Source organism: Thalassophryne amazonica, chromosome 21 (genome assembly GCF_902500255.1).
Source record: "Thalassophryne amazonica chromosome 21, fThaAma1.1, whole genome shotgun sequence".
NCBI classification, from domain to species: domain Eukaryota; kingdom Metazoa; phylum Chordata; class Actinopteri; order Batrachoidiformes; family Batrachoididae; genus Thalassophryne; species Thalassophryne amazonica.
The window spans coordinates 23675383-23688159 of record NC_047123.1 but is presented as its reverse complement, the minus strand read 5'-3'; the positions used below and the strand labels follow the sequence as shown (position 1 = coordinate 23688159).

At 41.8% G+C, this 12777-nt stretch overlaps 1 protein-coding gene across 1 annotated transcript in view; it reads right to left on the bottom strand.

The window, feature by feature from the left end:
* utrn (utrophin) overlaps positions 1 to 12777 on the bottom strand; it is a 301805-nt gene that overhangs the window by 189701 nt on the left and 99327 nt on the right. The window contains 9 exon segments of the mRNA XM_034162029.1: positions 2224 to 2413; positions 2500 to 2654; positions 5346 to 5551; positions 6362 to 6479; positions 6579 to 6796; positions 6939 to 7059; positions 10301 to 10402; positions 10581 to 10733; positions 10848 to 10997. Coding sequence (XP_034017920.1) covers positions 2224 to 2413; positions 2500 to 2654; positions 5346 to 5551; positions 6362 to 6479; positions 6579 to 6796; positions 6939 to 7059; positions 10301 to 10402; positions 10581 to 10733; positions 10848 to 10997 — 1413 coding nt within the window.

The window sequence follows — 12777 nt, the reverse complement described above, 5'->3', positions numbered from 1 at the left end:
GTTGTGTTGTTGGCTCAGTATTAATGGTACCGACATGTCCTGGGACTCACCGAGAGGCTGACGTAGGCTCGCGTCTCTCAGATCCCATTGCCATGGTCAGATTGCATTGTTGTTTGTTGTTTTGTGGTGAATTAAGGTGAATTTCTACATAATAACATGTCCGTGACTGGGTGTTGGGTTGGATTGTGGAAACCAGCATCTCAGGTGCCTTGACCTGGCGAACGTTCCTGTGATCTTTGTGGAATTGGAACCAATGAACATGAGAGGTTAAGAGAGGAATGGTGATGTGTCTGGAGTTACAGTTGGTGGTCGGATGTTGATGTCAGCCAATGCCTGGAAGCTCACAGACCCTATCTAGGCCTGGAACATGTCAATTTGTGCAGATATATCAGCCAATTTTCAACAAGACTTAACGCTGATAATTCCAGCAGTACTCAAGTGAGTGTCGAATTGTATTTAATTCATCTTGCACATTTTCATCGATTGCACCATAATTTTATCTGCCGCTGATCTCCAAAGCTCCAACAACAGTTAGAAGAACAACAGCCTGAGGACAGATATCTGATTAAAGTAACTCGACACTCAGCAGCGGCTAAGCAGTCGATACTACTTAATGAAGGGGTTGAGGGGAACGACTCCATCAGCACTCGTCCTCTGAGGCGCTCCCATTTCATCAACCATTTTTTAAGAGTTGAGTGCCATCTACCTACTTTGGCACCAACTGTACAACAAAAGATGAAAGTGGACACATAAAGGAGAGAAGCTCCTAACGATAGATGACATACTGCAGAGCAAATCCAGATGGCTTTACATGCCATGAATTCAGCCTTCTATGAACATGATCCTAGACTGGCTTTAGCACTGAGCTGCTACTTAATGAACACTCAGGAATTTCTGATAAGATCCCCTCCAGGGAAACTAAATAATTATAGCTATTCATGCTGGAAGTATGTGTCATTCTTTTATATTCACCTTAGTGTAAACCCACAAATTACAACACGCTGGAAATGAGAGCAAAAGCATTACAGTATGTATACAAGGCTATGATCCGTATGATGAGAGAGGACAATAAGAATAAGTGTTGACTGCATATTGTTACGGAGCAATCAGGGTCAAGTAAACTGAAATCGAACTAAAGACAAATCAACTACAAGACATAAAATCATCATCAACGCTATGAAAATATATGTATGAGACATCCCTAAAATCAAAGCAACTCAATGATTTTCCAGGGTGCACCTATGGTATAAGTATAAAGTTTTGACCATATATTATAGTCATGTGATGATGACTGTAACCAGGGAGACCGATCGCATCATCATTAACATACAAATATATGTATGAAATAATCCTAAAATCTAATTAACTGATCCATCCCCCAGGGAGTAGCTGTAGTGTAAGCATCAAGTGTTGAAAAGAATCTGTGTGGACGACATGTACTATATGCTGTTTACATAGTAGCAAGAGATTTAAAAAAAAAAAGGGAAAAAAAACCCGACCTTGTATACAGTTTAAAAGAATCAAACCAAAATAACCAAATACAACTTTCACCTCTAAGATGTAAAAATGGTATATTACACACTTGTCATGTATTGCTGGGGGGCCAGGGGTGTGTGTGTCTGTGTGTGTAGGGAGAGTAGATTAAAATTATATTATAGGAGTAACAGGAAGACAGAGGACAGGAAGGAGAGGAACAGTAGTAGCCAGTAAACCAGTAGCAAGCAGTATTTCTAGCATTTATGTTTGTATTTCCATTTTGTAAATTGTTTATTTTCGATACTCTGTGTGCTTCTTACCCTGTGTGCTGCTATACAATGCTGCTGGAACCTCAGTTTTCCTGAGAGAGTCTTTCCAAGGGATTAATAAATTTCTATCTAATTTAATCTAATGTATTAGATGATGAGGTTTAACAAATCTTTGTGGGACCTGGTTCCCAAACTGCAGTTTTGACAAAAAGATTAAATGTGTGTTAGTAGCTCAGCCTTTCTCAGGTACAAATCACAGAGTGTCCGAGGACAAAACGTTGAGAATTGGGAATCACTGCCACCCGGGGAAGGTCTGAGTAAATGACAAGCTTGTGCAAATGCAGACAAACGCACAAAGAATTCTTAAAGAGAATTAAACAAAATCCGGGTGGATGCACCCATTCACGCTGACCCACTCTGAAATGAAGCTTGACGCTAAGATAACAGGCTGGCACGCATGCACAGAACACAGCCCTACCTCCAGTTGTCGCCTTAGTTCCTTCACTGCGGTGGAGTCCTGCGACAGCCCCTCTCTCTGGGAGGCGTCAGCGAGAACGTTGACCGTGGTTTCCGCCTCCTGGAGCCACTTGAGGAAGCCCTCCAGTTCTCTGAGAGACATCTGCAGGCCCTTCAGCTCGCTGTCCAACTGGGCCTGCCGATCGATCGCCCTGTCAATCACAATCGCCGTATCAACCACGTTTGTAATACGGAGAAAAAATGCGGGGTTGTGGCTAAACGCCGGGTCTGCATGTACCTGTTATTAATGCTGTTCCACGCAGCGTTGTGTTTGTCCGTGACCTCTTTAATGCGCCTGGTGTCGTCAGAAGAATACTCCTGCAGGAGACGAGCAGACAGCTCATTGAAGGCCGCGACTGTGGCTTGGCCTCGGCCCAGGTCCTGAAGGAACATCTGCAAAACAATCAACACGGCGGCGCTGGAATCATCATGACAACTTCAAGGATGTGACTCAACTGTTATACATCAAAGCAATGACTCCTGCTGCTTTTTTTTCTCTGCTCGGCAAACTGCCATGCAAGAATATTACTGACTTATTCTGGAGCTCTTTATAAAAATACGTTAAATTCAACTTCAGAGATGATGAAGTCAGGAAAGAGTCATTCCACCAGGAGAATAAACCATCTCCACGAACATGTGCAAGTTACATGAGCCTAAACTGTTTTGCATAAAACTGCATTAGCATCAAATAATTCATTGTTAGATGACTTCTGTGTTCTTATTAATACTGGAACAACAGGTAACTCAACATTTTTCACATCACATAGGAGAAAAAAAGCTGTGACTGATTCCCTTAAGCTCAGTTGCCCTCTAGTGTTCACTTGCTGTATTGCATCAGGTTCATCCCTGAAGCATGAGCTCAGTTCTCAAATTGTCTTAAATTAAAATGATGGATGATATGGCTATATCGGCATTATTAAGGCTCAGAGGGCTCTTCTGCAGAGAGATGATTTATTAATTCCCACTTTATAAGGACTTTTGCAGCCGTATAAGAGGACCTCCTCTAATTTATAGCTCGTTTTTCTCTCTTAGCAAACTGAGAAGCCACATGTGCAATGAGCAGTGACAACATAGTAACCGTGTGTGTGTGTGTGTGTGTGTGTGTGTGTTCATGCAGGCCCACCTGTGGAACCTGGTGTGCAAATGTGCTCCAAATTCGTAGTGTCGGTGGAGGAGCAAGTTTGAGGAAAATTGACCTTGACCATGACCTTAAGCACAAAGATGATGCAGGACCACATGGAGATCATTGTGCCAAGGTTCAATTCAAATCAGATCATGACTGTAGGAGAAGTGTGTTTTTATTATTATTTTTTAATGTGGCTGATGGATGCTGCACTGTAGCATTAGCTCATCACGTTGGCTTTAGATGTGCATAATGTATCAAAGTGAAAATATCAGAGAAACATGCAAATTGTGGTTGTGGTGCTCAAACCTGGTGGAGATTCATAAACAAGTGCTGTTTTGTGGCTCATATTTACAAGCGCATATTTAAAGCTACAGAGTGCAGAATTTAGTGCCCTCTAGTGGTGAGTTTGCAGACTGCATTATACCAGGGCCCAGTTTCATAAAGTGGTATAATCCTTGTTGACTAATCTTTTGACGTTAGTCATTGCACAAAGCACTTAGTCGGCTAAAGTTTTGCGTTAGCCGACTAAAGTTTTTACCCTGGTACAGAGGAGGCTAATCTTATTTTAGTCGACAAAACTTCAGTGTCTTACCTCAAAAATGGCGGCTATCATGTAATACCACTTGATGGAGCAGGAAGGAAGGAGAGCCTTGCGGCGAGAGCGGGTGTTCCCGAGAGCGGAATAATCCACTGGAGATGTTTACAAACGCTGAGGTTCAACAGCGATCCCACTTCCATCTCCATTCAATCCAATTCATTGTGGACATGATAGCTGCAGCCATCAACCACCAAATGAAGAGGACCAACGCCCCGCCAGTCCTTCTTCCAGTTTTGATTACGCTAAGGTTTTACACCTGTGTCTCAGCAGGTTATCTGTAAACCACCCCATCCACGTCTCCAAGTCAACCGTGTACCAATCTCGGCCATGGTTGTAGCAGACGACCAACCTGGAAGTAAACAAAATTCTCGCACATTGGAGGACTTTCTTGGCAACGGAACTTATGAGGCCACTTATGGCCGTGAAAATTGGCAACTAATGTTAGATGACTAATCTAGAAGTTTAGCCATCTATGTGAAATGGAGATTAGATGGCTAATGTTGGGCGCCTAATCTTAGTCGACTAAGTAAGTTTAGTAGACTAAAAGAATAGACTGCTTTATGAAACCAGGCTCAGGTCCTGATTTCATATTTTCTCTTCTTTAGTGATGGGATTAATGCTCCCTTGCCTTCTCTTGTGATTATGTATCATCCTACTTCTTTTTAATGAGGGCTCTCAAACTTGTTAGCGTACACTAGCAATATGGCTGACAAACAATCCAATAAAGAAGGGAGTTTAAATACAATAAAACAGATTTTAAATAGTTTCTAAAAAGATTCCTAGACAAATTCTTTCACCACTGTAAACAATAGACAGTAAAGTTTATTTTGCACACTAATCCCCCCCACCCCGAAAAAAGCACCAATCTGTGCTCCACAATCCACCTAGCTGTTTCACAAATATGATGGTAGATCTAACATCACAAAAACATATCTTGATTTACAGATGTGTTTCAAATTGACAAAAGATCTTTGTTAATTTAGTAAAATTCCACGTGTGTAGCCGATACTGACACATTTATATGGGTCATATTGTGCAAAATATGCTTTCATCTACATTTCACACTTATAGTTGGGGTTCTGTGTACAACATCTGCAAAGAGCTGTAATTTTGCATGCGTGCAAAATCTCCTGCTTTATGTGAAATTTTGCTCAGAAATGGGCTGTTTCAGGCATATTTAGACTGCACATTGCTCTGTGGGACACACCCACATGGTGTCTGGGTGAATAAGGTGGAGATGCCCCATCTGATGAAGTCAAAAGCACTGAGTCATCATTACCTTGATGATTGTGAAGTGTGTCTCTAACCTTGTTGTCAGAAAGCTGTTTTTACCTTGATGTTTGTGAAGTGTGTCTCTAACCTTGTTGTCAGAAAGCTGTTTTGTCAGAGGATCTCTGGACTGCTGCAGCAGATTGTGGAATCGCCCCTCATTCTGAACAATAAATGCTTTGACATCCCTCCTCTGCTCCTCCCACTGGTTACTGTGGCCGATCATGTTGTCCAGCTGCTGCAGGCGTGCCTCTACGCCGTGCTGTGTGCTATCCCACTGGCTGCGGACCTTCTCCACTACAGATAGCGACATGCACGAACACAATGATGTCAAACCAGTTTTAATATAGAGAAAGTTGAACATAAGAAAAACATCACAAACCCGAAAGTCATCAATTGTTGACCAGAATTCAGAAAATCTTTGTTACAGGTCGGTGGGTGTTTTTTGGGGGACGGTGCTGATACAGATGCTACAAAGCAAAACATTTTGAATACAGACATATCAGCCAATATGTACATTTTTTTAAACTGCCAATAATTGTTAAGATGTCATTATGAAACCCTTATTACAAAGAAACATAATTCAGGCTTGATGTTTTATAGTTAAGATAAGATCAACTTTATTTATCCCAAAGAAAATTATGTTACCAGATTACCAAAACAGTAAACAATGTTTTGTTTGTTTTGTTTTTTACAAGTAGTACAACAATTTATGCGAAATGACTGGAAGACATTTGCACAAGATGATCGACAATATTGCAGATAAATCTGAGTCACTGAATAACTCTGTTCATTATGTATTCTATCCTTGCCACAGGTAGGAAAGACCTCCTGTGACCTTCTGCGGTGCACCTCAGTAGTCTCAGTCTATGACTTAATGTGCTCTGACAGGACATGAGTAGAGCATGTGGCAGGCGGTGGGATGTGTTGTTCAGGATGCTGTGCAGTTTCCTCAACATCCTCCTCTCCGATACATCCACCATAAACCATATCATACACAGTATAATCGGAAAAAATATCAATATGTCCGTGATTGCTCTTATCAGCCTATTTTATCAGCTATCCGATAAATTGCTCCGATTCCAGTTGTTACGGTAACGTACGTACATTTCTCAGTAATAGAAGTGCGAATGTCCAGGTTGGACGTCTTGTTTTTGATGTTCTGCGCCAGAGTGAAAATGTCCTCCAACTGGGGGTGGCGCTGCTCAAGGTCATTCTTCGTCACCTGTCAAGGGAAAACGTGAGTACAAATAATTTAATTTTAAAATCAGCTACGTAATGAAAGTATTCCATTAAAACATGTTGACAGGTCTGGATTTGTCACCAGAAGGCGTCCCATGGTGGCCCTGATCTCCTCCGTGTCCCCAACAGTGACGATGTTGGATTTCAGCATTTGGGTGATGAGGAGAAGCCAGTTCGCCAGTTCAGTGGCGGTCTCATTGAGGTCTGTGGGTGCCACAGTGTCCGGGGTGTGCGGGGTTTGGTGGTGAGGGTCTTCGCTCACCAAGCTGGCCATCTGAACTGCTGACGGGACGGAAGAAACTGAAGGGTGAGGGTGAAGAAAACATTGAGCTACAGGAGCTTAAGTGGCATCTCATTAAAATCCTGATGAACCAAAAGCACACTCAGACAGCCCATGAGGGAGCAATTCGGACGTGAGAAAGAGACGGTGGAAGGACTTTACCAAGCTGCTGGTGTTGGACGATGTGCTGTTGCTGCATCCACTGGGACGCAGGGGGCTGGAGAGATTCTCTCAACTGACCATCCAGAGCTTTCCAGTCAGCTGCCAGCTGCTCCACCTTTATCTACACACACACACACACACACACACACACACACACACACACACACACACACACACACACACACTTCATCAACACGCTGTCAACCTTAAGAAGAAAGTGGAACATGCAACACAACATTACCATTATAAGTGCTGGGATTCCCCCTGAAGCATGATAGTGTTTATTTGGAACAGCCTAGCAGGAAGATGCAGTGACTTTATTAAAGGATAAACAAGTGCTTCCCCTTCAGATTGTCAATATGGTAACTCAAAAAGAATAAATACTATCATCTTATAAACCACCAAATTAAAAAGATGCATAATAAGGACAAACTGATTAGTTTTTGGTCAATACTGATGCACCTGATCAATCCAAAAAGCAACACTGTTTTGCTTATCAACTAATATCAGCAACAGGTTGATTGTAATCGTGTCTCACAGCAGGTTCTTGAAATGGAGCAATATTCCCACCTGGTGGACATTGAACTTGATGCAGGAAGCAGGCGATGTTTTTATTAGGAGCATGTGATGTTTTTATCTTAACATATACTCAACAAAAATATAAATGCAACACTTTTGGTTTTGCTCCCATTTTGTATGAGATGAACTCAAAGATCTAATACTTTTTCCACATACACAATATCACCATTTCCCTCGAATATTGTTCACAAAACCAGTCTAAATCTGAGATAGTGAGCACTTCTCCTTTGCTGAGATAATCCATCCCACCTCACAGGTGTGCCATACCAAGATGCTGATTAGACACCATGATAGTGCACAGGTGTGCCTTAGACTGCCCACAATAAAAGGCCACTCTGAAAGGTGCAGTTTTGTTTTATGGGGGGGGGATACCAGTCAGTATCTGGTGTGACCACCATTTGCCTCATGCAGTGCAACACATCTCCTTCGCATAGAGTTGATCAGGTTGTCAATTGTGGCCTGTGGAATGTTGGTCCACTCCTCTTCAATGGCTGTGCGAAGTTGCTGGATATTGGCAGGAACTGGTACACGCTGTCGTATACGCCGGTCCAGAGCATCCCAAACATGCTCAACGGGTGACATGTCCGGTGTGTATGCCGGCCATGCAAGAACTGGGACATTTTCAGCTTCCAAGAATTGTGTACAGATCCTTGCAACATGGGGCCGTGCATTATCCTGCTGCAACATGAGGTGATGTTCTTGGATGTATGGCACAACAATGGGCCTCAGGATCTCGTCACGGTATCTCTGTGCATTCAAAATGCCATCAATAAAATGCACCTGTGTTCTTCGTCCATAACAGACGCCTGCCCATACCATAACCCCACCGCCACCATGGGCCACTCGATCCACAACATTGACATCAGAAAACCGCTCACTCACACGACGCCACGCACACTGTCTGCCATCTGCCCTGGACAGTGTGAACCGGGATTCATCCGTGAAGAGAACACCTCTCCAACGTGCCAAACGCCAGCAAATGTGAGCATTTGCCCACTCAAGTCGGTTACGACGACGAACTGGAGTCAGGTCGAGACCCCGATGAGGACGACGAGCATGCAGATGAGCTTCCCTGAGACGGTTTCTGACAGTTTGTGCAGAAATTCTTTGGTTATGCAAACCGATTGTTTCAGCAGCTGTCCGAGTGGCTGGTCTCAGACGATCTTGGAGGTGAACATGCTGGATGTGGAGGTCCTGGGCTGGTGTGGTTACACGTGGTCTGCGGTTGTGAGGCTGGTTGGATGTACTGCCAAATTCTCTGAAACACCTTTGGAGACGGCTTATGGTAGAGAAATGAACATTCAATACACGAGCAACAGCTCTGGTTGACATTCCTGCTGTCAGCATGCCAATTGCACGTTCCCTCAAATCTTGCGACATCTGTGGCATTGTGCTGTGTGATAAAACTGCACCCTTCAGAGTGGCCTTTTATTGTGGGCAGTCTAAGGCACACCTGTGCACTAATCATGGTGTCTAATCAGCATCTTGGTATGGCACACCTGTGAGGTGGGATGGATTATCTCAGCAAAGGAGAAGTGCTCACTATCACAGATTTAGACTGGTTTGTGAACAATATTTGAGGGAAATGGTGATATTGTGTATGTGGAAAAAGTTTTAGATCTTTGAGTTCATCTCATACAAAATGGGAGCAAAACCAGAAGTGTTGCGTTTATATTTTTGTTGAGTGTATGTACGGTTGAAGTAGGTGAAAGTGATTGTGTGTGTCCATTTCTTTCATTTCCAAAGCGTAGGTCTGGTAGACACAGAGGCCACCATTGCTTGGAAACATAATTTAGGCCTGTAAGTGTTCACTGAGATTTCTTTGGCATACACAAATAAGAGAAGTACCCAATTATTATTATTATTATTGGTTGAGTTAGTAGGATTTTAAAAAGGAATAGTTTGCACCATGTGTCATGCTTAGTTATGATGTTACGGGGTAACATATGTCACATGTCATAGAATCCAATGGACGTCGACATTGTTTGACCTTTACTTTGGAGACCAAACATTCAACACAGTCAGAACTATTTAATTTGTTAATCCTATTAGTTCAATCCTATTAGTTGCACCACATTTTAACAAAACTGGAGCAACTTTAACTTTTGACCCCTGTACAAACTGAAACTGACCTTTGTCACCATTCTTGCTGTTTTTACCCCATAACATTCAGTCATAGATAGTCCAAACTATACCTTTTTGGAATCACTGTCATCAGATACAGAATGTGGTATCACTTTCAATATGATTGGACCATTTTTTAATTTCGACCCTGTGCAATTCTTCAATTGACCCCTACTTGGCCCACTATTGAAAATTCAAATGGCTAAAGTTATTTTTTCTACAATATGTACCAAAAGGTATACACAGTCAAATTTTGGTGCTTGTAACTGGATTTGAACGATTCTTATAGTTATCTGCTGTACTATAACAGATGGACAGATATCAGAGTTTGCATGAAACAGGAGGCCGCACTATTATGGCGATGGATATGAGGCACCCACGTAGCATATTCTGATGCTGTTCTGAGGCACTGTGGTAGGCAATTGACTGACATCAATAAAAAATGTGTCTTATCCAGCACCGGAATATGCTACATGGGTCCCTTGTATCCATCACTGTAATTGTAGTCATCAGGATCACTCAATACTATATATCTGGGAATATTCATGCCTGCACATCCCTGTGCCCAGTTGCCCCCAATTTTTTTTGTTTCGTCTAAGTCTGTTTTGTTTTCTGGGGTAATCCCATCGATATGTCATATTTCTTCATTAAGTTAAAACCTTCTCCTGAGGCAACAGCTGCTGTCGTCTCTGCAGTTCTATAGATTGAGCCAACAGATCCTCCAGGTCCTTTTTCCTGTCCTTCATGGAAGCTGCCAGCGCCTACAACATTTAGACATGGGTTTAGTTGTGTGTGTGTGTGTGTGTGTGTGTGTGTGTGTGTGTGTGTGTGTGTGTGTGTGTGTGTGTGTGTGTGTGTGTGTGTGTGTGTGTGTGTGTGTGTGTGTGTGTGAGATAACTGCCGCTTCATTTATCTCAAGGGTGTTGGTTCACAACCTACCTGTGCCTGCGCGGGGCTCACGCCTCTGGTCACGAGCGTCTGATGTGTGATGACGACCCAGTCAGTCAACCTGTTCACCCCGTCCTGGAACTGCCTGTGACTTTGCAGGCTGGCCTCCACCCCCCCGACTTTATCCAGCAATTCATGAGTCACCTGCAGAAGAACAAAGGGAATAACTTGAAAAATATCTATATCGAGAATACGCTCTAAGAGCTACTGTTTTGCGAAATGAGCCACATTTCATAGCGTTGTGTTAAAATCTGTCACCTTGCTCCAGTTGAGGTTGATGGCTCTCAGTTTGCCGACATGCTGCTCTCTGCTGTGAGGATGGACACGGGGACTGGACAGGATCTGAGGCGCGTGCTTGTTCAGCCAACACAAACGCTCATTTTGCACACCCATTTCCTCAGCAAGCACCTGGAGAGAAGATGCACAAACTCTGAGTCTTACAAATTAGATTTTGCTGGAAATGACTGAATACTCAACAAAAATATAAATGTGACATCTGTTTTCATCCCCGTTTGTCATGTTCTGAAGTAAAAATTCTACACAAAAGGCTTATTTCGATGGAATTTTGTTCATGAATTTGTCAAAATTCCTCAGCCTTTTTCGTGTGGCATATCAGGATATAGATTAAACAGCATGGTTATTGCACACTGGTCAAAGTGAAGTGCTCACTAATATGGATTATAACAAATTTGAGGAAAAAGATCGCGTGTGCATAGCAGAAGTTTTAGTTTTTATTTTAGTGATTCCAAGTGAGGGACCCTGGTGGTTTGTGAAGGTACTGCAGGTGGGCCATGAGAGGTTACTAAAAAAAATGAAATAAATAGATCTTTGATTTTCAAACATGTTTTAATGACGTTTATAAAATGACTCAAAAATATTTATAATTATTTTGTTAATTAAATCAAAAGTAATAAAACAAAGCTATGGGGATTTAATGCATTATTCTTCATTTATCTGACAGAGTTTAATTTACTACGTCAAATCAAATACTTTATTTTCGTGTCATCTGTGGAAGAAAATTGTAATTGAAGGTCTGGGTGGACTGCAGAAAATTTTTAGATTTCAAAGTGGACTGGGGGCATTGCAAAGATTAAGAATTGGTGTTTTACTTTAATTCATGACAAAACTGGCATGGAAAACAAAAGTGTTGCATTTGCATATTTGATGTAAAACCTGTGCCAAATCAACATGCAGAATAACGGATCTGCTGTGGCGACCCTGAGCAAAAAAAAAGGGAAAAGCCAAAAGAACTTACTATAATTGCAGTAAGAAGAAATATTAGCAAGATCGAGAAGGAGGTCAAATGTTTCTGCCGTGTTTTTTGCAGCCACTGCGGAGCAAAAGTGCGACTCAGCAATTTGCCAGCAGGGAGTACAAGCGAGGAAACGCTGATTGATTGTATTTCCTTGAACAAAGCTGCAGTGTTGAAAACATGAAGGCTGGTACTTTCCTGATGTGTTGGCCAAGTTTGACAGGTGTTGTAGTGAGAATTTGTTGTTAAAATGAAGCAAGATGGGGAGAAAAAAAAAAAAAAACAGAGGAACCAACACTAAGACAGAGGTGACGACTAAAATCTGGGATCACATTTTTCAGCCACTTTACTGCCTGCATATGACAACTCCAGCCTTTTCTGACAAATACAAATATACCAAATATAAAACAAGCACATATAAAAACGCAATGTTAAAAACCCCTCAGCTGTATGAGCATTGTGTTCTTTATAATTTCCAGTTGTTTAATGAATTATTATGATTCAATTGTCTTACATACAATTTGCAACTCAATCAATGAATCAAAAACAATATTCATGTTTTAAAAGCAGATGTGCATTTACAGGTATTAATGAAACAAATTTAACGCCATAGGAAGTTAGCTTTGAGTTGGCGGAAGTTAGCATGCATGCTAACGTCTGCAAAATGTCTTGTAAATGACTCCAGAGGTGTTATCAGGTTGCAAAAACAGTTTTCAGTTTTAGAAGCGTTTATTTTTAACTAGTGTTTACATAATATATGACAAAGAGGTTATATTTACACATAAATGAAACAGTTTTGCAGCTAGCTACCAGCCTATGATGTCAGTATGCTAACGTCCAAAAAATCCCTTACCAAAAAGTAGTATATGCAAGTATACTTCTAGTTTACTTTTTATATACTTATCAGTACTATTTTTTGGTAAGGGATGTCTTGTA